Source organism: Coloeus monedula (genome assembly GCF_965178545.1).
Source record: "Coloeus monedula genome assembly, chromosome: Z".
Classification (NCBI taxonomy): domain Eukaryota; kingdom Metazoa; phylum Chordata; class Aves; order Passeriformes; family Corvidae; genus Coloeus; species Coloeus monedula.
This window is the reverse complement of record NC_138822.1, coordinates 40,045,751-40,073,286: the sequence shown is the minus strand read 5'-3', so window position 1 is coordinate 40,073,286 and position 27,536 is coordinate 40,045,751. Positions and strand designations below refer to the sequence as shown.

Sequence of the window (27,536 nt, the reverse complement as noted above, 5' to 3'; positions counted from 1 at the left end):
AAAATAGAAAAAGGACGGCAGAAGCAGCTCTGTTTTCTTCCCCTCAGAAAAGAAAGGTGCTTGAGAAGAAAAACAACACATCAACATAGAAACATCTAGGTAAGCAAAGGTGAATTGCACTTTCTGTTCTTTAGACTTCAAAAGGGTAAAAATTCTGCCCTGTAAAACTAGAGGAGAATGCACATGCGCATTACACATACTTCTGTAAAAAGCCCATACAGAAAATATACAAAGAGGCTGTTGTAAATGGTCTTGTATGTCATAATGTTAACATTAATTTTAATTTTCTGCTACTTCAAAATTATTTCGAGTCAGGAAAACCAAGCCAGACAGAAACTTTATCCAACTTTTACAGGTGAAATACTACTCTGACAGAAATATGTCACTTTGCTCCTACAGCATTATGATTCAAGTACATTTGCCTGCAGTAAGAGCAAAATATGCTCTTTTTATAGGTCTGTATATTCATGTGTCAACAGACAGCCTTGGGAACTCAGAGCAAATCTGAGAGTGAGTGTTTGATATAGACTGTGCGAGAGAGCAAAAAGCATTACATATGTCTGGGGATAACACTGCCAAGGTAAGAGTAAATCAAAAAGTACTAGCATTACTCTCATTTTGTGATCATTCACACTATCCAGAATGATTTATTGGAATTCCCTTACACTAAAAAATTGTAAACTTATAGTTTACAATAAGAAATGTATAGTCTTAATTAACCAAAGAAATGAAGCATTTGACTACATAAAGTCTTTGAGCTATCCATCTTACTTGTGCATTCACTTCCCAGAAATATGTCTTTATCATTTTTGTTTCCCAATTCAGTCACTTGTAGGATGGATGAAAATTGCAGAAAGAGGTATCTGTTGGTGCTAAGTAAAGTCTCTCTGATTTACAACCCACATTCAGGAGCAAAAAAAGGATAAAAGCAACTCCCCCTTCAACAGTCCAATGTCTGTTCACACAGCAAAAAAGTCAATAGTGTCATAGTTGTCAAGAGTGACTTTTGAGATATATTTCAAATTAACAGTCACTCCAAAGCTAAAGAAGCACTAGTGACTAAGATAGTTTCAACATACAGCATAACCTTTAGTTTGCAAAAGGATGGTAGAAGCCCATGCCTAACATTTTATCTACCATTTAGTAATCTTTTATTTGTTTCACTGTAGCACAGAATACAGCTTATTTATCAAGAAGTGTTTAATGACAATATAAATGTTACATTGTGTGAATTATGTTTATTATTTTAATTTGCAGTTTTTCATTCCTTTAAAATAAGACCATCAGAACAGCCTCATAAACAGTGTTTTTACCTGTAGTTAGTTCACAACAGATTCAACCTCAAGGGCCAAGACTGGGGTACCACTGCCATCAGCGTAACTCAGAGAAGCTCACGGCACAAGGGTACATCTTCCATCGTATGAATATCAAGAGAATTTTGTTGTTCTATCAGTCCTTCTAACCTTTATAAACCTAAGATGACAACACACTAAAGTCTCTTGCCTACAGCCTGCTGTTAGTATTGAGCTGGTTTTCAATAATGCAAAATAAGGATAAAAATTAATTTCTTAATTTATTTCTTCCACTGAAGTATTTGAGTTTTAGGAAAATTTTGATGATTCTATGTTTATTCTCACGTGATTTTGTTTGAAAAAAGCAAATACAAAAATAATTCTTAGAAAATGCATTCTGAATTCCTTATAAATTAGAAAAAGATCCAAAAGCATTAAAATAGGTTAAACTTTTGCATGTATCTGCATATTCTGCCTCATGCAACAAAAGACAGCTAAGTATTTTATCAAAAAGATCACAATGGGCCACAATATAGGTCCACTTAGCACCACATCTGACTTTCTAAAATTATAAAACAGTACACTTTAGGAAAGAGTTCAAGAGATAAAGCAAGAGTACATAAACAATGTTTAATAACTTTCATTGTAAAATATTATTTGCACTCTCTGAAATAAATGTCTCTATAATTTTGCAAAATTCAGTTGTTGAAGTTCCATATAGTATTATCAAAGCTGAGATACATGGAACCTGGAAAATTTGTGATTTCCCTTCCAAAATCAGTACTATGTAAAGGAAAGTAGAAAATTAGCACTGTATGTTAAATTCATTGTGCCAAAATATACCAAGCACTGCTACCTTTACCAGAATTCCCAGAACTTCACAGAAGGTACTGTAGAGAAACTTATTTTCATTACTCACTCCTTATTCTCTTAATATAGCAGTTTGACATGTTACTAGCAGTTAGTGTGCTTTGGAGTTAAAGATTGTAGGTTCCTAGGCTTCTTCTATGAACATTCAGCCAAATTTAACATGACGCATTTAGTACTTGTTTTTATACATGCATATATACGTATATGTAGGCTAATAAATCAGACATTTCCATCTGAATGCTGAAAACCTTTTGTCTAGGCCAGAGAGGGAGATAAGAAAAAGACAGTTCTTTTGCAGGCAGTGTGCTTATCAACAGTACAACAACTTATTTCTAAACCAAATAATCTACAGAAATCACTCTGATCCAACAGCAAGGCAAGGAATAGTACCATGCAAGCAATACAAAGGGGAGCTAACAGAGAGTCCTTACCTTTCTTCACCATCTCTCTGCTATTTTTGTCCCTGAAAATGCTCAAATTTTATGATTAATGCAACTTTAATTTTGCCTTTCCCTGCTTCTGTATCATGAAAAAAAAATGTTAAGCAGCATGACTCATGTTTTCAATATGACAAAGTTCCATCATACATGAGAAGGCACATACAAATCTCTGCAGACAAACAGAGTCTTATTAAATACGAAAGCACAAAGGAAAAACACAAACACATCTGATATAAAAAACCACACTAAGTCCTCAAATTTGTCTGTTAGCTAGGATGCAGGAAATTACAAGATCTAGTGCACGTAGGTAAGAAATGTTCTAGAGACAAGGTTAACAATTAAAAAGCATTAATCTCATAATCCCTGACAGAACCCTCTCACTGAAAAATAGTTGGTTGACACAGTGCCTTGTGAAAATAAACCTGGAAGCTTGCTAGAAAAAAAGAACTAATTCTCTTCACAAAAAGGGCCATTTTGTTCCTTATGTAAAAGCCCCTACATGAGTGCATGTGGCATTTACATTTCTGACTTTAGTCCTTTAGAAACATCTTTTAGAAACCATACTCTGCAGTACAACAAATGCTGCTGATTTCTTACATTTTAATTTATTTTTAGTGCACTATTTCTTTTTTCTCACACTTGAGCCTGACTGTCATTTTCACTGAGCAATGTTCAGTTAGGTCAGTAAGAATGTACTTTGTCAAAACCCTCAGAAGAGTCACAACACCAGCTGCAGAACTTAGGCTGAATTGCTTTCAGTAGAATGAAAGGTGGTATTTCAGATCTTTTTTTTTCTATCCAAAACCTAAACAAACCCATACACATAATCATTTTAACTACAGAATTCCTAACTGCAGAAAAAAGTAAACAAAAGCCCTGACCTATTAGATTTGAGTCATTTACAGTAAGATGTCTGCTATGTCCCAGCATTCCTAATACTGAGAACCAGAAAGATTACTTTACAGAGAAAACACATAAATCAGAAGAGCTATATGCGGTAGGTGACACTTTTTAACACTCATGCAGCATGCATACACTTTGTTCCAAATTAATCTGGTACATGATGTACCCATTGAGTTAAACAAAAAAAAAATTACTGTGGTATTTGGATGTTGCACAAAACCATAGAGGTTTAAAAATAAAAGTCTTTGATGATCAGGTATTTCCTATTGCCTGAGACTGTCAAGATTATCAAAACTGCATTTTTCAGGAAGTTCTCTAGTTAAAAAATGTAGGGGGGATGATACATTCAACACGCAGAGGAACCAATAAAGGCTACATTTGTTTTTCTTATTGCTAGCATTCCAGCACACTTAATTTAGCTTTCCTCCACCATACCCATTCTGATAGCTAGAAAAGGCAAGAGGCATCACATGGTTTTGCTGGTACTAAGATAGGCTCCTATCAACTAGTTGGTCGCATACCACTACACCAGGTATACAGCAGTTGCTTTGACTCTACAGGAACAAGGAAAGCAGAAACCATGAGGTCTTGTTTTCCTAAAAAAGGAAAGCTTATCAGAAACATTTATTAAATAGCTGCTATAGAAGAGGAAAGATACCACTGAGCTTGTAGTGATTCCATATGATTTAAAGACGCAGAGCACACTTCCTGTAATGGATGACATGCACAACTACACAGCACTCATACGGACAACAAATTTCCAGCTAGCTGTGAAAATGATGACTTATGTCATCATGTCTAATGCTGAAGAATGTTCTATGTCAAATAATTGAGTGTTGCTGGTATCTATTACAAGGTCGCTTACAAATAATCCAGAATGAAAGATGTAAAATTTTAAAGATTCCACAATAGTTTATATACAGTCATCTATACGTTTCCAAAGTCTGTACATAAAGGCCAAAGGGACAGGATATCCCTATGCTCCAACTAACTAGCTTTTGATATGGAAGTGCCGAAATAGTTTAAATTAGCCAGCCTGCAATTAAGTAGCAGAACAATTGGATGTGTGGCAAAGCAGTTCTACGGAGTGGGACCTGGGGGGTCCTTCTGGTCAACAAGATGTCCATCAGCCAGCAGTGTGTCCTGGTGGTGCACTAGGAATAACACTGCCAGCAGGTTGAGGGAGATGATCCTGCCTCTCTGCTCAGTCCTGGTGAGGCTGTTTCCAGTTCTGGGCTCCTCAGTACCAGAGAGACATGGAGCCCCTGGAGTGGGTCCAGTGGAGGGCTAAAAACATGATTAGTGTATGTGCATATTAAAGACATTTTACATTATTGCTCTCCCCTCAGAAGATGGGAGAGAAAATCTTTCTTACAGATTGAATACATAAACAAGCAATAAAAAATAATCCTATCTTTGTAACACTCACTCTTTGGCCTAGAGAGAGAGAGAAATTGAACATATTAAAGTTAAAACTACTTAAACCAAAATAAAATCCCTACACAGGCACTCTTCTTTAAGCAATATGCATTGGTTTTGGTTTATGTATGTTCTATGTCAAGATAACAACCAGTAGGGTCTATTAAATTAAGTGCATTCACAAAAACTTTGGGCTAACCTGATTTACTTAGACTGCTTGTAAATTACACATATAAGTAACTGGTCCAACTCCACAGATCATATCCTTTATCCACAGAATTTAAATAACAATATATGCAATATAAAGAAGCTCTATCCACAGATCTAAAAAGTACAATAAATTTAGTATTGAATTTCTTAAGAAAATGAGCTGAAATCCTGAAATAGTGACTTCCTCCAACAAATTAAAGACTGTCACTATTAGAGAAAGACAGATATAAACCCCACAGTTATGCATCCATTTCTTCCTTACTTCAACTAACATAAAGTGACATTGCCCATAAGGAGCCAAACAGTACCTAAACCCACACAAGGAGTTCACCTTAATGAACACAATGCTGCAGTGGCTTCTTACTAAGTACTTACCACACGGAATTTTATGAACCCATTTTGTATTATAAATTCTGTATTTCGAAGAGCTCAACTGTTTGCTCATGCCACCTCACCACAGTCTAGTGAAGGTCAATGATCTGCAACTTACCAGTCATAAGGGTGTTCCCATAAATGTGACTGCACAGGAACTCTGGAAAAGCAGTCCAACTGTACAAACCTTCAGGGTGTGCAAAATACATAAGCAATCTCTCTTGCATGGCTTTGTGTGAAAAAAGTGGCTTACATTATTGCTCTTGAGTTACTACTGCCTGTGGTGAATGTGTTCATTAGTGATGGAGGGAGAATTATATGTATGAAATTACATATATGGCAAGAAAGTGTTCTTTCCTACATAAAAACAAAAAATGAAAACCCAAAAATTAATTGCATGTGATAATTTTTTGTTATAGCTTCAAAACAGCAAACAAAGATATGATAACCAAGTGACAAGAACAGACACGCAATTTTAACTGGCAGATATAAGAATACCCCATGTAACACAGCTACTGGCAATATTGCCTATAATACACCAAGGGAGCTTATGGTCAACACAAGGACTTACATAGAACAAAACAATTTGCTACCGTTGAAATTCTGAAATAGCAGCCTTCATGGTATCGCCACAAAATGGGTTTATAACATGACCCATTGGGAAAACATATTTTCTTCAATGCTGACAAAAACAAAGTCTGAATAAAACTTTCTATGATGTCTTGGTTCTTAAATTAAAACAAAAAAATCATCGTGACTTACAGAAAGTGTTAAATCATAGCAAAGGGCTAATTATACCATACTAACTTCCTTTTGTCTAGTATAAAAGGACATTTTTTTACTTTGCCTGGCTGAGTATAATAGCCTATGAATTATGAGATCAAAGCAGCAAACTGTATGTTTTCTAAAGTAAGAGTTTCCTTCACCAAGTTTTACACTTACTACAGCTGAAAGAGCTGTGTGAAGGGATCAGCACTAAACCCAAAGGACAGGCTGTGCACAGCAAGAAAGAGAGCAACTCCCTCGTGCTTTTTGCAGGTCACTACCAAGGACCATGTTAGCAGATCCACACCAGACCCTTAACAGGCAGCTCTGCTGCTACCAGTAATTAGCTTGGACAGCTCTGGCTCCAGGAGTAGCAGCAAGGCTACACCATAATGAGCTCAGCTGGGATTAGCAGGACAGGGCAGGGAACCAAGAGAGCTGAGGCATTCTGCATTGCGTATGTATCACAGAGATCAAACAAGGATGGCTGGCTAGGTTATCCCCTCACCACCTCATTCCAAAAATGAAGCACGGCAGTGTGTAAAATACAGGCTAATGAAGAGCGACACCTCCAACAGATGAGAGCCACATTAATTAACACAATCCCTAGATCATGGAATACAGTTTCTGTTAGTGCTAGCAAACTTGTAACTTGTCACTGATTTAAGGGGGAGAGAGAGAGAAGGAAGGGAAAAAAAAAAGAGCTGATGTTTTCCTTTTCTGCTTTTGGTAGATGTTTTTATAACAGAATTTTGCAAGGAATTCGTCTTGTATGGCCTGTAAAGCACTTCAGAAAAAACCCAGTATGTTTCTTTATTTAAACATCATTTAAGAAACAAACTCACTTCTCAATCTACAGTTTTTTGTGTTCACTTTTAAAAAAAGCCAGTTCATTCCACACTACACCAGGATCCTCTTGACAAAGCTGACAGAAGCCTGTATATTGGTATCTGCTTTTACTATTTTCAAGTCTGTTTATGAGTAAAACTAGGTTGTTCATTTTCAAATATCTAAATATTTTAGGAGAACCAGAATGAAAGCACCCTTGCTTTCAGGAAATACAAATTTTCAAGTACAGCATCCAGTGAATCTAAATTTTGTATGAAGTATATGTTCTGAGGCATGAAACCTTAACTGCGGTAATGAAGAGAAGTTCAATTACATAGTTTCAGACATATATTGTGCTAGTATGACACCATGCCTGCCAGGTGACATGAGGCAGAATAGTGTCACTCACATTCTGATGACATTACTTCAAATACTGGTATGAGAAAGAAGTTGTTAAAATCATCACATAATCTCTTGAAATATAAGGGAGAGCCATCAGCTCCCCTAAAGCCTCAGCCAGCCAATCTGGAAGTTGTAACTAATGCCCACTCTAAATCAAACTGTTGTTCTACAGTTTAATAAAAGAATTAACTATCTACACACAAGATGATGTATTAAGAAAAAGCATACTGGCTTTAGAAGCACAGAAAAATATAATTAAAATATTTAACAGTTTATCTGTCATTAAAATATTTTTAGGTATTTTAATAATGCCAAATATAAAAATTGTATTAAAAAATCCTTTATTAAATTAATTTAAAACTCTGCAATCTAAATTCCTACTGGGCATAGAAATAAACTGTTAGACAATGTGGTAACCTCCTAAGGCCCCCATCATCTTTGCAGTCACGTACATCCGTGGAAGTTGTATGTACACTGACAGGTGGATTAGGTCCCATCAGCTGCCATCTCAATAACAGATACTAATCTATGAAGAATAAGGAGAATGGGGTCCTCCATCACTTACAGAGGATCAGAAATGCCACATAAGCACCTGACACTGAGTTCTTAATGCATGATTTACATTACAGCAGCACTATACAGCTGAGATACCAGAATAACAGAGTCTTATTGTTACAGACTGCTTTTATTTGTGTCTTGTCTACACTCCTTTGTTTAAGCACAATAAAAACAAAAACCAAACCTCCTCTAGTGTGGCTTCATACAATTTTATTCTGATGACAAAAATTATTGAAACCCTGTTATTTTCAGCGCATCTTAAATAGTGATGAAAAAATCAAATGACTAACTGAAGACTGAGCATTACATTTTCCCCAATATCTACCTTTCCCAAATACATTCCTGCTGGTCTCATTTACTTTAAACAGAAGCAGAAATCTCCTTTGGCTCTCTTTCCCTCTTCTTCTTCATTCTTTTTTTCAACTCTCAGAACCAGAATACCCAGTGCTTCACTACATATCAAGTTTAAGATTTTACTGTCTTTATCTAGCTAAATTTTTAATCTTTTTACCCTTGGCCTCTCAGTGGATATGAATGCCTGTTTAGGTACAGATGTAGAATTAAATAATTTCATTGAATATAGTAATTATCATGCCTTAGTCACTTCAAGATTGCACTAAATTTAAAACAGTGAGCTAGAAAAAAAAAATCCATATTTTTCCTAAATAAACAAAACCTTTTCATTGTAATTTAAACAACTCTATTTGTCTTTATGCTTGGGTATTTCAAAAAATGCTCCTCTGCTACCATCAATGCATGTAGCAATTTTGTACTTTGCTATTGTTTTCATCCACACTTTTTTCCCCCCCCTTTTTTAAAGACAAACCACTCCTAAGTAAATGCTAGTACTTCAAAGCAATGCAAATCTACTAAGATAGGCCATAGCATTACTTATATATGAGGAACAGTTTATCATTCACAGTAGGATGCTTTATGTCACCCCGGACTCTGAACAGCTACCAGTTTTGCAGAATTTTCTGTGACTCTCTTCTTGTTCAGAGAGAGTTATAAAGTTAGTGTCAAGATCAGTCAGTATTGCTCTAACTGCACAAATAATTATTTTTAGTAAAACACGTGTTTACTGAGCTGTAGGTGCATGCTAAAGCCCTGCTAAAGCCACAAGGAAATTACTTTCTTGAAACTGGTCCTGAAAAACAGCAGTGTTTGATAACTGAACTGATGAGAAATGTTTTCATACCTCCAACTGCATCTGTTTACCAAAAATTCTGTCTGCTAAGGACTTAAAAACCAAGAAGAATATCTGCATAAAATTTTCACTCTTCTGTATAGAACCTAAGGGAGAATGATATACAGAATGTTCATTATGCAAATTTTATGTGGGAAAGGCTTTCCTCTTTCCATTAGTAAAGATATATTACTCCATTTTTTTGTAAAATTATCGAAAATAATTTATTTTTGAACACTTTAACAGATGAAAACACCCTGCTATCATGCACATATTATTTTTCCCCTATAAGGAAGGAGATTTTAGCTTCAGTTAATATTTGAATCACTAAATGTTAGAGATATTTCTATATTTCTATATTTTAATGAATAAAACTATTTTTGAAAACTATTTGAAACATAATGAGGAACTGTTGTGTTACAGAAAATTAAAAACATACACAGTCAACAAAATAATTGAGTGAGGAATTAGACAAACACAAGTAAGCAGTCCTAGCAGATCTGTGTCCAGTACTCAGTCTCAGAATGAGACACTAAACAAAAAAAGTCAAAGTGTCAGCTCGATGTATTTCCTCTTGGTTTCAAGTATAATTTTTCTCATATAGGGGTAAGCCATGCATTCTGCTTTAACATGCTTTAACATTTAACAAAGGATAGTCTTGATCACCACATCATAGCTTCTTCCTTCAAATCAAATTCTCTTTTGAATACCTATGCAATACTCTAATTCAGATTTTTTGTGTAAGGAAAATGTTTTTAATGAGCTATGTAACTTACCTGCTATCGCCCTCTTCCCATTGCTTTAATTGCTCTTTTAGTGCTCTGTAGTTGGTCTGTAACATCTGCAGCCTCTCTTCGTGTTTTCCATAGGCTGTTCTTAGCTTATAAGATTCTTGAGACTAAAAGAAACCAGAAAAACAAAATTAGAGTTGCACAAAATATAGGAGACTGTTACACAGCTCACATGAAACAAAAGTTCTCTTTTAACAACTACCATGAGACTCAGAAATCTAAGCAGAAAGATCACGAATCACAGTCCTTGAGGTCAAAGTTTTTTTATTACTACTTCAGAAAATTTTGCTGATTTGGCAATTCACTTAAATATTATTTTCATGCTGCTGAAAGTTTCAAAAATTTACCACCAAACTGTCAGCTTTCATCTGGCAAATGCATTGCCCTAATACATTTAAAAACACATAGGCAGAAAAAGGATTATTGGCACTGTTTCTTTATTCAAACTACTCTTTTTTTTCCCAATGAAAAACTGATCTACGTATTTTCAAGGGCAATACTGGCCACATGAAAAAAATCTAAATTTAAATGGCTTCAGGATTTCTTCACATATTAAGTTGTTTATGTAAGTATATATACACCTGCAACAACCAGACTTTGTCCTCTAGTAAAGCAGCAAATAAGAAATAAAAACAATTTTTATAATAGCTTTTATATAATGAAAACCATACCAAAAAAAAAAGGACAGAACAAAAAGCGAAATACACCTTGATTTATATTACTGGATAATATCATGTAAGCTTAAAAACAGACTTTTCTAAATGACAATACAGTGCTCTGCAAAAAAAATTAACACTAAGAAGAAGCATTTCACAGTATAAAGCAAGTCAAACTCTGGTATACACTAGTAAAGAATTCACCAGCAAAGAATTCTGCTGTAGCAAAATTTGCAATCAGAGCTTCATTCTCAGATCAGTGGGAGCTCTGCTTTTAAAGCAACTATAGAACTAAATAAATCACAACACTTTATTTGCAAGTATTTACTGCTTATATGCAAGGAGGACTTTTCAGCATTAGTCAATAAATTAGACAGACCAATAGTCAGAGCTGCAAACAATAAAAATTGAATCCCACTACAAAAACATGGCAAGGGTTTCTAGAGAACTGCTAACTACAAAGTACCTATACTAAGCTTGGCTTATCAAATGTAGTCCAGCTTTCATGATGCACAAAGCTGAAAGATATCAGCTAAAGTTTGAAATGGTACTATATGCAAAATTCCAGAAGTTTTCTGGAAGTGACTCAGGAAACACAAAGAGAAGATTTAGGAACAGAATCAGGTCCAAAGTGACCTTACCATTAAATATTTTCCCAAAGCGGTGGTGGTAAGGTTTTTTTTTGAAACAACCTCTAAACCAAATACATTTATTAATTTTGAATTGTTTAAAAAGTACTTTTGACTGTTTTTAAGTGACTCATATATATAATAATATATACCACAATGATATTAAAAACAATCACATAAATAGCAATATAAATCTTAGACTAAGAACATAGAGACCATTACCAAGCTTTACAAGAGAAAATTTTTGTAAGAATCCAATTATAGATGTTGTGTTTTCAAAAGAAGTTCATGAAACAACTGTTCTGAGAATGGTTGATATTGCTAGCAAAAACTGGTCAAGTCTGGCAGGGTACTGGAAAATAACGTCTCCAACATAAATCCTCAGAAGCTTATTAGTGTCAATGCCCTTTCAGAGATGCAACCAACTGTAGAATTTGGCCTTTCCTATTTATGAATCTACATTTTTCATTATTGCTTACCTGTTCTATTATCCATTCTGTTACAGTTATTGCCTTCCCTTATCACTTGCCCTGCTCTTGCAGAAATAGAAATTAGACAATTAACTGCCCTAATAACTCTCTCTCCATTAATTAAGCACTTCAGGACTTTAAATATACACTGAAATTTCCATAATCTGTTAGATCTGTCTCTGTCTGACTGTATTATGTTATATTTAATAACTAAACTGTCTTATACACAATTCTGTATATATTTACAGAAATGGGACAGAACAACCATCTCTAGCAGTGCTGGATCACCAGATTATTCTCCAGCTTTCCACTGTCATCTGTAGTACTTCCCATGAAATAATGAAAAACAGTAACACGAAGTCCAACCTGCAGGAGAAAAAACCCAACTGCCTATGAAAAAAAAGCCTTCTTTTTTCTTTTTTTTTGGAAGGCTGCTCAGACAAGTCAAAAGATTTTAATCACTAATTCGAATTTTTGTTGAAATTGACCTTCTGTTACAGTAAAAAGAAAATTTTAAAAATTACACTCATTCAATTATTTGACTACTATTCTTAGGCTTACAATAACTGAGGCATCCAATCATTACAAAAATAGTTTCTTCCACAGTTACATGGATAAGCTGCAATATTCATCTATTTTCAGCATTTGAACACTATACATGGAACAGGACTATAGATGAAATCTGAAGTAAATGTGAGCGTGGTCTTGCTCACACAAGTATTAAGGTGGCCTTAAAGACTGATGTGCATATTCTACAATACACGTATTAATTACCTCCAAAAATTTTAGAACCTAGAAAGGATGATAAAATTCAAAGGGAAGAGCTCCTCTTGCTTTTGAGACCTCTCCAAGTAAAGGGAGGATTATCTCCTCTAAGCTACACCAGCGATCACAGCTCGAGAAGCAATACAGGAGAAGACGAATATATTTTCTTAGTTTGTATCAAATACCTACCTCTCAACTACCGAACTCCTACTCACTTCTTAAAGATCAACAGTAGATTGAAGTACTTATGCTTTGGACCATTCTAAGTAGCAGTTTGATAATTTATTTAAAACCCTAAAAATATTATGTATTTTGACGTTGTCTTCTGTAAACAAGGGTGCAACCAGGTATGCTCTGTTGCTTTTTTAGTATGTCTAGAAACAAAGCCAATTCTGTATAAAAACTCTGAATTTATAGGATCACCCCATTTATATTAGCAACAAAGACAGTAAGAGCCAACTTTTCTTGTTCACAAATGAGTCAGTTGAGAGAACTGAATGGGAGCTTGAGCTTTCCTGCTCCTTTGCAATACTGACTGGGGCATTTCTGTTCCTGAAAACCGCATAAATAGAGCTGTTCTTTTTTTTTTTTTTTTTAATTGTTACCAATTTTTCTAAAGGACTAATGTATGGAGTCACAATTTCATGTTCGAGACATGCATCATCAGTGTGTGTATTGATAGAGCAACCATTTCTCTGAGCAAGAACATTTCAAATAATCATATAGACAACACTTTGTTTGAAGAGGCAATAATGCAACGACCAGTTTTGAAAATGTTGATCAAATCAGTTTTTCTTTGTTGGAAACAATGCCTGAGAGAAGGCTAGTATTAAGAAATCACAGCATAGCAACAGAAATATTCTGCCATTAACTTTATGACAGCTTAGTTCATGCTGGCAGTAGCCTCATTGAAATATGAATGTAGTGCCACAACTTCTTATGTTGACCTGGGTTTCTATAGCTTATTTTCAGCCCATTAAAGCATTCTGCAAAAGAAGCCAAGTAGATGAAATTTCAAGAGAAAATGCAAGAATTTCATGTGTTCACTTTCAAGGTGAGACTTAGCCCTTAAAGACATCATGGATGTCTGTGATAGAGATCCCACATCTCTAAACATCATAAAGCTGCTCAGATTTCTAAATTACACTTTAAGATTAAACAGAACATAAGTGAAGGCAGTATGGTGAATGGTACAAATTATTATATGAGGTTATGCAGAGAGAGTTCTTTCTCTTCTGCATCTGCTTTCCTTCACTCCTCTTTCCAGAAGAAATGTCGAGCTCTTTATCATTTAGGGCAACAACAATATGCAGTGACAAGGGAGTTTTGCTTCCGAGGGCAGAACAGATGCAGCCCACAGTTCCAGAATAATCTGTAGCACCAGTGTCAGGCAGGGCAAGTAAGAGTAATGAACAGGAGGCCTCCCAAAGGCCAGTTCTCAGGTTTAGTTGCTGGGACATGCCTTAGATCTCTCAACAGAGAGAAAAAACACAAAAAATTAGTTTTCTATCTTCAGGAACAAGACAACCTGGAAGACTGAATTTGAAGTCTAAATAACCTTTCCTGTCCGTATACTCTACACGTGTTAAGATGATGCATTAAACTCCCCCAAGTATACAGAGGGGTGAGCTGTGGCATTTGTGCTAAAATATAATTCCCATTTACAATTTTTCTAAAACTGACTTATCACTATGGTTGGTAGAGCTCCCACATTTTTCACTTACCTAACATTTACCACAGCATGTTCAATATAACCAGTTCTCCTTTAGGCTACACATACTTGAAAATATCTTCCAAATTCCATAACTGAACAAAGATAAGCAAAAAAAAAAAAGAGAAGGAGGAGACGGAAGAGAGGGAGGGGAGGATGAATTTTACATGTTTGAAAAGATACGACTCAGGGCTTGCGTTTTGCATTCAGAGTTGCAATTTTAAACCAATCGTTTTTTCAAAAGGTACTGTATTTATGTAGCAAAATACCAAACCAACAAAAACACAGCTACAGAAATCTGTGAAACAGGGACAAAATGAGAAATTGTACAACATGCTCAACTAATATTTTCTATGAAGGGGTGGAGCGAGCAGAATTTTTACTGTTTTTTTTTTAACAGCATTTATTAGACCAGCAACTAACTGAGCCATAATTTCTATGATTTCCAGGGGTCAGTCTGTTTCAAGTAATTGACTTCAGCATTTTAAAGTATGGGTCTATTGTACAGAAAAAAAATTCTTTGTAGTTTCAGTGTTTGTACCTTCTGATTTACTTCATACAAACACATCAATTTCTCAGAATATATATTCTCAAACACAAACTTTGAAAATGTATTTAACAAGTATATGTTATTGATGACAGCTCAACTAAGCTTCCACAGGACTGCAGGATTATTCACACAGTAAAGCAAAAACTAATGGAGAGTGCTCTCTGATCCAAACACACAGTCCACAACAGTACGTGTATTTTTAATTGTTAAAATGTCTGTTTTGGTGTATCTTTATCTACGTAAGCTTAGCTAGCAGGCTCTTTATTTATTTTTATTTAATGTTCACCTTTAGCTGTAGTGTCTTCTCTAAGTTTTCAATCTTCCTTTCAGCTATTTTAAGCTTCTTTAGCTCCTCTGACTCTCTAAAAGAGCTCTTTGGGGACAGAGACCTTGAACGTTTCACAGGTGGTTCCTGGAGAATAAAACAAGGACATGGTTGAACTAGTTGGAACACCGGATTATGAAAGACATGCAGAATTAAAGAAGAAGTAATTTTGAATACTAATAATGAATTATAAAAAAAAAAAATCTGCATGGAATACCAGAGAAATAACAAGCAGAATTACCACAGCGCTACCACTAAAGGTTTCTCTGTGACTCGTTAATGAGAATATTCATTTACATTTACATTGTTTCTTTCAGAATAATGATGTCCCATTAGGGAAGACTAAAGGGTTATAGACTCAGAAATGCAAGAAACCTCATTACAAAGGAGGGGATAGAGGCTGGTCTAATTGCTCTATAAGGGTCCAAGGTTACACTTGATAGGACAACCAGAAACAAGAGGGAAAGGATTTTTTTCCCTTTGAAATAGTTTAACACACTGTGAAGTTGAAGGAACAATATGCTTGAGGAATATAAATACAACAGACAGTAGATCTTATACCATAATGACCATATGGTCATTAACTATAATGTGACTAACTAGAGACAAGAATATGTGTTTATATTATGTACAGCTTCATATAGCAATCTGGAGAAAGAGTATGTGAAAGTAACACTTAAACTGGGCAGCTTTCTTGTTCATTCTATGTCGTAAGTCCTTATGGCAAAGAAAGAAAGGCCTCATAAAATTAGACTTTCAGATTTTCTGAATAACTTTGGTTAAGAACAGTGAAATACTAACACACAGTTAATGCCAGTAAGGTAAAATACCATTGTGCCAGTACATAAAGTCAAACAAAAACTTAAGATAAATTGTGATTATTCTTGTTGCATTATGCCACTTTCACTGTGAAATAACTGATGTACAATAAAAGGAATCAAAGATAAATTCTTCTTCAATACTGCATACGTCAATACTTCCACTATTCCATTAAAATAATTTAATCTTGAAGAGTATCTTAATTAGCAGCTGACATTTTTTTCTTTGACCACTGCCTTCCAGTATGAAATATTTACAAGACATCATAGACCACAGTTTCATTTTAAAGAGTACGGGTTTCCAAAAAGGAGGAAAAGAATCTATCATGAAATATCAGAAAACCTTAATATCTGATATTTATATTCCTATATATGAATGTTAATATTTCCAGTGTGGTTTTGTCATTTGGTTTCAGGATTCTTTTGCCTCTGAAAGAGAAGTAAGAAAGTGATGTAAGAAAGCCCAACAAACAACCAAGCAAAATGTTTTTAAAAAAACATTGCTATAACCTCACAAAAAAAACCCAACCAAAACCAAAACCAATCCAAACAAAACAAAAAAAACCACCAAAAAACAACCACCACCACCAAAAAAACCACCCCAAACCAAACCAAAATAAAACCACCAAAACAAAACCACTAAAACAACAAAAAAACCCACCCTAAACCAAAACAACCCACCTGCACAAACCCAGAACTAACATCTGGAAAGAATTTTAGTACATTTAAAATCTGAATACCAAAAAAATATATGCATCTTCAAAGTCCCAGATTTCTTGAATAAAATGAAGAGCTTTAAAAAAACCCCCCAAACCCAAAACCCCTATTTTCTACTTTCCTAATCATTATATGACCATATATTAGTATGATCATAAATCATTATTCTTCAAGAATTGTTTTCTATCTAAACACTATGTTTGTATAGAGAAGATATGGAACATACATAGTTTCTTTGAAATCAGAAACAGAAGGTCAAAGCACTCTACTTGTTGCCAAAGAGAAGGACAACAAAGGAAAAGAAGTGGATCAACCAGTGCCAGACTGTTAAGAATACATAGGTAGAGAAAAGCCAAGAAGGAACAGGGGAAAGAGGAAAAAAAAAAAAAAAGAGAAGAAGATAAAATTCATTGTCTTGCTAGTCTAGTCACAGCTGATAACATACAATGAGTATGTAAGCATGTATATACATTTATATATATGTACGTATATATATATATATGTATATATATATACACACAGAGTTTATATATAGCTACCTAGGATTGTGCTAGAGCCAAGGTATGTAAAGAAACAGCGAAAACTGTTAACTATTTATGGATATGGAAATAATTCCCTGTGACAATGGATGGGATTGGTGACATGTATTAAGAACATTCTATTGCTTTTACCTTCTTAGTGATCAGACTAAAGGTCTGTGGATAAAGGACACTGGGTCTGGGCTCCACAGTTGCACATAGGTAGTTTGAACAAAATCTTTGCTAAGGAGGCAACAAGTCCTATCAAGACAAAAGAGACTATGTAGTAAAATACACTGTAATTGGATAGCTGAGGGCTGCTGCAAAACTTGGTTTGAAAGATGGCATCTGTAATACCCTTCTTACAAGTGCAAACTTTACTGCTCCTGATGCCACCAAATATAAACAAATAATTTTTAATTCACTCCTCAGATTCTACAGAACAATTCTGACATATCTGTACTTAATATCTTCAGAAATGTGTATCATGTTTCAAAATGTAATGTTCCAAAAATTTTCTACATGTTTCGGAGTAAAAAAGCCCTCCAATTTTATCAGTGAATAATGTTAATTCAAGTAAGTAAAGGAATCTAGATCAGAAGACTTTTCATTGAATGTTCCTAAAACATTTTTACCAAAGACTAAACCAAATAGTAATAGCAGAAAATCAGAAATAAACAGAGTCTGTAATATGAAATAGATATATAACACTTTGTAACAGAAAATTTAACATAAAGAAATAGCGGGTAAGTAGATGGGACACACATTAACTGGTAATGGAGGCACACAAGCAGAAAAAGAAAATATGCCTAATTCTAGACAACCTTCTCTTACCTGTCCGCACCATGAAAGACACCATGGGATGAAGCTGCAAATAGTCACATTCTTGAATTCAGCAAGTTTGTGTTTAATAAAGTGCCAAAACAAGCCAATAAAACAAACAAACAAGCAAAAAACCCAATCCAACCAACCAAAAAAAGACAAAAAAATTAAATAACAACACCAAAAAAATAAAAGCACAAAAACCACCCACAAAACCAAACCAAAACAAAAAAACCAAAGCCCACAAACAAACAAAAAACCAACCAACCAACCAGCAAAACCCGAACCAAAGCAGGGAAGTCAGAACTGCTCCTGGAATGTCTTAATAGTTGAGGACAGTGGCCAGAAATCTTAATGTTTTTATCAGCTGAAGAAACAGAAATATCATTGAGGCTGAACCCAAGACTAACCAGATACAGGTGAGGTTTTTAGGGAAGAAAAACAGCAAATTCTTGATTCGCTATGTTTCTTCAACAGAAACTTTACCAGTACTGCAAGTTAACATGCCTTTCAGTATCTTGACACTACGGACTTAGAAGAATGATATAGAACGTATACGAATAGAAGGCAATTCTAACTCCCATGCATCATACCATGGGAAAGCCTAGCTGTAAGAAAACCCCAAAACCCTACTGAATTAGCCAGCACACATATGAATGTCAGTTTAATCAGCTAACAGAAATCATCCAAAGCTCAAAAAGGTACAAAGTGTAAGTTTCTAAAAGAGCTCTAGGAAGGTCAAGCAACTGACTCCTATCAGACGCAACAGCTATACCACTTTTCACAGAGACTGGACTTATGAAGGTTACAGTTGCCTGTAACACTTAACAGTATCACAGTATCAAGGTAAAAGACATTACATGCATATTTAACAAAGCTTTTAACCAGCTCTTGCAGAATAAGTTGTTTCTGTTACTCTGTATGACTGTAGGCAAGGCGGATTTCTACATTTCACAAAGAAACCAACACAAGGCTATAGAGGCATATGTGCTGTTGCATATATACAAACACAGCTGGAAGCATGTAGTCGTGTGGCCATACCTCCCAATTTATCACAGTAGTGCCAAGTTTCTGGTTTGTACCAGGCTCTTCTTTTTAACACCTCTCCACCTATTCCTTCTTTCAACACCTTCAAAATCTTTTTAGAGCAGTAAGTCATCAAAGCAGTGCAATTCCGATCAGAAGTGATTCCATGCTTATTTGTTCTTTGTATCCTGGGAATGTACATAAGGGGGAATGAAGGGGCAGCACAACAGCCTTTGTAAAGTCAAAAGGATCATCTTTTTAAAACAAAGACTTAATATCCAACATATTTTTTCTGTCAAATCATGTGCTAATAACTTCTGTCAGAAATAATGTTGTGATAAAAGGCTGAACAATGAGTTAACGAGAAGATATTTCATTGAAAGGGAAAAAGGGTAAAGCGTAAAGTACTACCGCAGCAGTACCACCTTTTCTATTTTAGAAAATCCAGAGTATTTCCAAAATTTCACTTACTGTGTTGCCTAAATACAAAGGATTCGTAGTTCATCAGTTGAGTTCCCAGAATTTTTAATAGAGACTTGCGTGCACTTGTGAAAAAGTGGACATATCAACCAACCTTGACTATTGAAAGAACATGACTCAGATCCACATATCAAAACAGGAAGAGATTTTTTACAATAGGCTTAAAAATTTGTATTCAGTTTTAATCAAGGAGGTGTAATTGCTTTATTTTGACACAGTTCATGACAAACACAGCAGACTCATTTACTTTCCCCTAGAAAGTAACACTGTGGAGGGCTAACCTTGGCAAAGGGTCAAACACCCACTCAACTGCTCTCACTTTCCTTCCTCACTAGGACAGAGGGAGAAAACAGGATGGTAAAGCTTGTGGGTTTACCACTCAACATCATGGGCTGAATCGACTTGAAGAAAATCAGTTTAAGTTACTGCCACTTAAAATATATTTAAGTAATAAGAAATAAGGAAAAAAAAATTAATCAACACCTTCTTCCCTACCCAGAAGGAGCTCCCAGCTTCCCAGGCACAACTTCACTCCATCACTCCTGACTTTTTACCACCTGCTGAGCCATGCAGGTGGAAGGTTTACAATCAATCCATAACAGTTCCTATTGGGCCATTCTTTCCTCCTCACACTTTTCCCTGCTCCAGCACTGGGCCTCTCCACAGGCTGGAGTCCTTCAGGATAAACCTATTCCACAGCTTGTCTTTCATGGACCACAGTTCACGTAAGAGAGGAACGTGTTCCAGCATCAACTCCCCTCCATGTGGCTTCCACGAGCAAATATCCATCTGCTCTGAGCCCCTCCACAAGCTGTAATATTGACATCTGCTCCACAGTGATCCTCTCCATAGGCTGCAGGGAAATACCTGTTCCAGCATGTGAAAAAACTCCTCCCTCTCCTCCTTCCTGACCTTGGTGTTTGCCAGGCTGTTTCTCACCTTCTGTTCTTCACTCTGCACTGCTTGTGTAGCATTTTGGTTTTTCTTAAGCACATTGTCACAGAAATGCCACAACATGCTCCCAAACAAATGTTCTAAAGTATGTTTTTTCCCAAAACTAGCACCCAGTGCAGGACATTAAGAAAGAACAAGCCATATATTTTTCAAAGAAAACATTATGAGATACCATATGTGGATAAACTAGAAAGTTTCTAAGGAAGCAGACATGATGTTCTACCCTTGTACATTATTTATACCATTCAGAATCATGTTCACCTTTGCAAACTTGTTAAGGAGATCTCTTCCAAGATTCCCATACTCTATACAATCACAATAAAAACAGATGAGGAAGAGTCTGAACACACTGAAAAGCATCATGATTACAGCTAATTTAATAGATCCATTTAAATCACAGAATTATTTACAGATGTCATATATTTTACTATAGCTTATAGCTGTTACTGTTATTTAATGCCTAAATTAAACAGTGAGAAACCATGAAAGAGGCAATCCAGCATTATACAAAGTTGAATGTATAAACCTCAAAGGACATTGTCATTCTTCCTCGAAAAAATACTATATCCCCCTCTAAAAATCAAGATTTTTTAAAAAAAAATCTTTTTCACTTAAAAAATCATAATAACCATTTATAGTTCTCTCATTTTCCTTACAGTGAAAGATGGTCATTCTGATAAACACCACAAAATATCTGATAAATATTCATATTAGCAAACCTACAAAGAATTTATCCTTCAAATAGTTCATTTAATTAGGAATCCCTTATTCAGTATTTAATAAGGTAAAAATCTTCTACTCCCAACAGCTATTTTAACAAGTCTTTGGCAGATAACACAGGAACTATTCAAACAACCTTCCAGAATTATAAGCAGTGTCAACAGATATTAAAATTATTATCTGGACCCTTGAGCAAAAACGTTTGGCTTCACCAGCCTGACTTAGACACAAATACACCAGACAATAAAACTACCCTACCTCATGCTTTCTTCCAGTCCTTAGATTGTTGCTTTCCAGAGTAGCTGTAGTGTACAAATTATGCTCTGCTAGGTTAAGAACTGCTTTTTTCAATTTTTTCTATCAAAGTTCAATTTCATATGATTGCACTGTAATACAGCACACTCTAGTTCACTTAAAAAAAGGCTGTTGAAATATTTAGAAAATGACAGCACAGTTATATCATATTGGTAACAAAAAATCAAAACCATAACACACCATTTACACAAAACTGCCCAAAGAAACATATTAGCAATATTACAGAAACATGTAAAAGCTGCAAATAATTCTGCTTTCAAAAAAGACTCATTAATCCATAATCAAAACCAGATCTCAAAATATAAAGTAAACATTTTCAGACCACTACCATATCTTCCAAATCCAAATTTGCGTTCTTAAAAATGGTTGTTTTATACAGATGTTTCTTCTGCAGTAACTTATTCTACTTATTCGATGGTATTTTGTATGTCACATGCTATCAAGCTTTCTTGACAAAGTATTGCACCTTCTGGACTTGTTTCTGGTGAGACTTCAAGTTGTAAGTATCACTGGTCTAACAAAAAACCTTTAACTGCATATTCTGTAAATAAACATACATTCTGTAAATAAACTTATTGTTAGTTAAGAACTGCCTCAGAAAAGAACTTTTTTAATGTAAATCTACAACTTGTCCCCATTACATCCTTAAACTCAGCACAAGTGTTGTGGTCAAACTGAAGAGACTTATAGAAAAAATAGATTCTAGGTCACAGTGTTACTCAAGCTTGGTACTTTATTTTGTTAAATTGTTAAATTCCAGGACCTTTCCTAGCTATCAATCCATGTGCAGCAATTCCTTGGCACAATACAATGCTCCTGCACACCGATTAATTTCGCCTAGTTACCAAACCTGTTCAGACAGGACACATTTCACTGGCAGCAGCTACCCTAAGTTATATCCCTGATATCCAGTAGCAGACTTGTGCGCACATGACCAAGAGTGGTCAAGTTACTATGGCTTGATGACTGACTCCTTGTCAGCTTAGTTTTCATTACCTGGCTGTGATGACACTCTACTCCATTACAAGTCCTGGGCAAAACTTCCTTTGCTTAGTGTAAGCAGCAGCAATATGCCTGTTGTGCCACCTTATGGCAATCACAAAGTGAAATGCTCTACCTCAAACCTCCTCCACAGTGCCTTAAGGCTGGGGACACACATTCATCTTCAAACAGCTGTGCCAAAGATGGTAAAATTCCCACATTTTAATACTGCATCCAGGCAGCTAGAGGTTAGCACCTCAGTGCCATTGCTGGAGAAGGAATGATGAAAAACACCTCCCTAACTGATTGCATAACTAAAAGGGCTGGTTAGTTTAAAAAGTCAATGAAAGTGGCTTGAGCTGACCTGGTACTACACTGATGAGAGGAAACTCATGGAACTCTATTGCCAGTGGTGTTCTGACAGCAATGACAAGCAGCTGGCAAGCAGTAAAGTCTTCAACCAACAAACTTCATCCAGAAGACATACTCTTAAGACTAACTACAAGTTTTGTTTTACCCCTTATTAACAAGGTCCTGGCAACAGCACTTGCTTGCAACTGTTTGACCATATTCTTAAGACCAATACTTATTTTAATAGAGAAGATAAAATTAGGTATAATTATCCCTTGGTACTACCATCTCAAATACTGGTATTCCCCATGTAAAACAAGTCAGGTATACTGACAAAAAGTAGAAAAAGCAGTGTAAAAAAAAGGTTAAGTAAATAAATCTCCAAATTCATGCCAATCAAGAAATGAGGTGGTCGAAAGTTGATTAAAATCGATCAAGCAAACACCTTAGTAAGCTTACTATTTTTTAGAAACAGACTAATGGGTATAGCCATTTTATTTCTACGCAGTACATGATGCTTTTCATAAAGCCTAATATAAACTCACAATTTCAACAAATAAATTACAAATTAAGGATATTGAGCACTTGTTTTAGAAAAACCACAGCTCCTCTCATAAAGTAAGTGTAAGAAATTTGTCAGAGAGTAGAAGTTGCCCATGCTTTTGTTGACTATAAATTCCGTTCCTCATTTGCATAGTTTAGGCCATATGTAATTGCAAACAGACATCATTACTACCTATGATCAGTAAAAGGCCTGTTTATAAACACTAGCTTATTAACACACAGGAAAAAAAAAAAAAACAGGAAAATGAGGAGTAGACAAGCCACGAATTCAAAAGAATGCTTTAAAGAAAGCTGGACCACATGTTTGTTTGAACAAAACCTGAGCACTATTTAAGAAGGAAAAAAATCCAGCAAAACCTAGAAGACAGAAATAGTGTCAGTAGATAAGGGATATGTAGCTGCACTTAAGCTGTGGAACTGATTTTATTACTTGAACTTTATTCTTTGTTTTTACAAATGAGAAATACAACTATGTCTTGGGGTGACTTTATGATGTGTATCCCATATCGCTGCCTATGCCAAGGAATTAATTTTGTGCCTTTCTATGCCTTTAAACTGAGCCTGAGAGGGGGGAGGAAAACTTGAGCAAAACTTTTTCAAAGCAGTTTGCAGCTTGTTCAAGGTCACACAGAGACAGAGATTTTTTTTTCAGCTGCAGTAGGGGAGCGAGGAAGCACCCATCTTGCTGCTTTCCAGTCAGTTTCTGGCCAGTTGTTCAGTTTCTTTTTCTCCAGAGAGAGACTGAGAGTTGAACTTTTTTTTCCTTCCCTGGAATTTCGGATTTTCTCCTTTTCTACTGGACTGCTTCAATATCAGAACACATTGGGAGGACTTTCCACTGAGTGTAGAGGGCCTGGCCCTGGCCCAAGCCCCAGCTCCGAGGAGACCAAAGGAGGACTCTAACACTTTCCCAGGTTTTTTCTCCACAGTGAGAGATTTTTATTATTTAGCATTATTTTTCTTTTCCCATGTGTTTTTTAAATAAATAGTTTTTATCTCCTTCACTTTCCCTCAAGGAAAATTTATTTTTTTCCCGAACCTGGTGGGGGGGAGGGGTGGTTGTGCCTTCTCTCAGAGGATATATTTCTAAATTTGACCAAACCAGAACAACCTATGAACTTGACACACACATCTTCCTCAGTTGCATGTAAAAAAAGAGCTCCATGTGGAACATAAGCTTTACAATTATATTAGTAACTCAAAAAAGAGTCAACAATTCCAATCTGTTACAACAATTTAAATTCATATTACTGTTACTTTAAAGAGTAACACCTGTTAAGTGCTCATAGAATCATTTAGGTTGAAAAGGACCTTCAATATCCTCAAGTCCATCCGCTGCTGCTGACTTTTAACCCATAAGAATTACAGAATTTTCACTAATGATTAACTTCTTATTGTACTTTTTTTTTCTTTAAAAAATGAAATGCCAAGTGCCTTAAAACATAACTCCATGTAAGAGTCACAGACTACATCAAAACCTTGCTCCTCTATGTTGTGCAAGTTCTACTATTGACTTCAATAGGACCAATACATAAACAGTATTATTCTTAATTTCTTTTGAGGTTATTTTCCTACTCTTTTCTTCTTCCAAAAGAGATCCCTAGAAATCACCATGCTGTGATACTTATTTCAAATAAAATACCGTAAAGGCACAGTTTCTAATAAAACCCTTACAACAGTCTCTGTGCAAATGGCTATACAGACATATTTCTTGGAAAACTAAATCCAACAAATCCAGTCTTAGATCTTAACGTACACCTCCAAAATGCTTATGCTTTTACCACAAAATATTCAATAAACTGTTACCAAAACATACTTACCTATAGAATTGGGGTCTACAATATCCTCAAAACCTGCTCAATTTTTTTAAGCATACCTGTCAAATTTCTTCATTTTCAGAAATTCTAAGAACCCAGATGTAACCTGATGAGATCAATTTAAAAACGAAAGTTTTGCTTATCAATGGACTCCAGTTTAAAAGGAGTTGGGTATAATTTTCCATTAAACTTAACATATCCTTGAATAACTGAGAAATATTCTTTTAATTTTCCGAGCCTAAAGACTTTGTTTATTCAAATATCAAGAGAATGTTAAACTTTTTTTTTTTATACATTAAAGTAGACCTTCCCAAGACAGAAAGCTGGGTGAAATTTCTCTCTCTGGTCTTTTGTTTCATATCCATGTCAATTTAACTTTATACTTCCAGACTTCTGTGCTCCAGGTATCTTTGGTTAAGAGCAAAAAGAATTACTAAACCCAAATTATTTCGTAAAAAGATTTGGTTACTATGAGAACAACCAATTTTTCTGTATAAAAAAATGACTCCATGAACAAGACAGAGTTTCAAGATCTACACATGAAAAAAGAACAACATTTTTACAAAGGCATGTAGTGACAGGACAAGGGACAATGACTTCAAACTGAAAGACGGGAGATTTGAATCAGATATTACAATGAAATCCTTTACTGTGAGGGTGGTGAGACATTGGAACAGGTTGCCCAGAGAAGCTGTGGATGCCCCACCCCTGGAAGTGCTCAAGGCCAGGTTGGATGGGACTTTGAGCAACCCAGTTTGGTGGGAGGTATCCCTGCCCATGGCCACAGTGAAATTAGATGATCTTTAGGTTCCTTCCAAGACAGGCCATTCTATGATTCTGTAAAATGCAATTCCATCAGTTCCTCAAAGAGAGATGTAACCTTGGCTTTTCACTTTCTAACTTTACATCTAAACTCTGACTTGTAATCTATGAACTGTGGGAAGTATTACAAATAGTAAGGCCAAAAAGGCAAATAATTTGGACTATAATGGAACTCTGATTTAAAAATCCTAACGCTATCAGGAAAAAAAAGCAGAATACTGATTGTCAAAACTACATAAATCATTCAACATTCAAGGCCTGTATGAAGGATGGAGTCCAGTTTCATAGTAAAGATCAAAAATCTACAATCCAGAAAACTGCAATCTGAGAGGCAGAAAATCGCAATCTAAGAGGTTCTTCAACAGCTTCTGCCTCAGAATGATCATTTAAATTTTTCGTTTTATGAACTGAAACAGTAACTCACAGAGTAACTCACCAGGGAATTCTACAAAGGTTCACTTCCTAAAGTCTATTCTGAATCCTATGTCTAGAACTAAAATTTCTATGAGACAACCGTTTCAGTGTACACACAATGGTGACCCTCTTTACAGTCTATCCATCTACATGCTGAGTGCAGCAAATGAAAAGTTTTCTCTCAGATTCAAGCATCTTAAGAGTCCAACTGTATTACAAGGTCTAGATTAACAGAGTAATGGTTTCCTGTTTCACACAGCAAAATCAGTTTACATCACGTTATTTTACGAAAGACCATGTTATTTTGAGAAAGTGTCTACTGTGATACTGAAACTTCCCTTACAGGCAAAATATATATTCCAAATAAATGTCAGAATTTTAGTTTATGTTATAAACAACAAATATAATCAAGAAAATATGTATTTCTATCAAGTAGATATCTCACTACTCTTACATGTCTTTTCACAGTGAGACTCAGCTGATGGTTTTCTGGATGCATTAATCAAGCTGAAGCATAAGCACCACCTTTGCCACAAACATGTAGTATATAGGGAACCATCCACTGTACTTAGAGAAGGGAATCCAATACCACTGTTGTCACCTATCAAAAGCAGTACAAACAACATGGAAAAAAATACAGCTATGCTCCATCATATTTCTATTCTGCATGAGTTTTCTGAACTGGCAAATGAGAGCAGGTACCAAAGGAATGGATATCTAAGAGCTTCAGGACTAATTACACAGCCTAACATGTTCTTCTGTTCCTTACGGGTGGATGTGCTCAGCTTTCTTAGCACAAAGCTGTGCTAACACCGTACCAACACTATGGGCTAGGAGAGAACAAGAAGAGCCTCGACAGTCTTTCTGTGAGTTAGATGCAAGCTCAACTCTGCTGCAAACTGGTCAGGAGGCACACTGTGGCTTTAGTAAAAACTAAAGGCTCAGCAACAGAGCAAAGTTTAGACATACAGCTCAGACCAGGGAACAGGTATATATGATTACCAGAATATCTGAATTAGGAAAATAGTAATTTTGACCTGTGGCACCCAACTAGACTATGACCCATACCTCAAAG

The 27,536-nt window shown here is 35.5% G+C and overlaps 1 protein-coding gene across 1 annotated transcript in view; it reads right to left on the bottom strand.

Moving 5' to 3' along the window:
- CNTLN (centlein) overlaps positions 1 to 27,536 on the bottom strand; it is a gene marked incomplete at both ends in the record, with an annotated part of 190,581 nt that overhangs the window by 84,897 nt on the left and 78,148 nt on the right. The window contains 6 exon segments of the mRNA XM_082301670.1: positions 7,117 to 7,124; positions 7,128 to 7,242; positions 10,022 to 10,143; positions 15,104 to 15,229; positions 17,349 to 17,438; positions 21,456 to 21,554. Of these exon segments, the coding sequence (XP_082157796.1) occupies positions 7,117 to 7,124; positions 7,128 to 7,242; positions 10,022 to 10,143; positions 15,104 to 15,229; positions 17,349 to 17,438; positions 21,456 to 21,554 (560 nt within the window).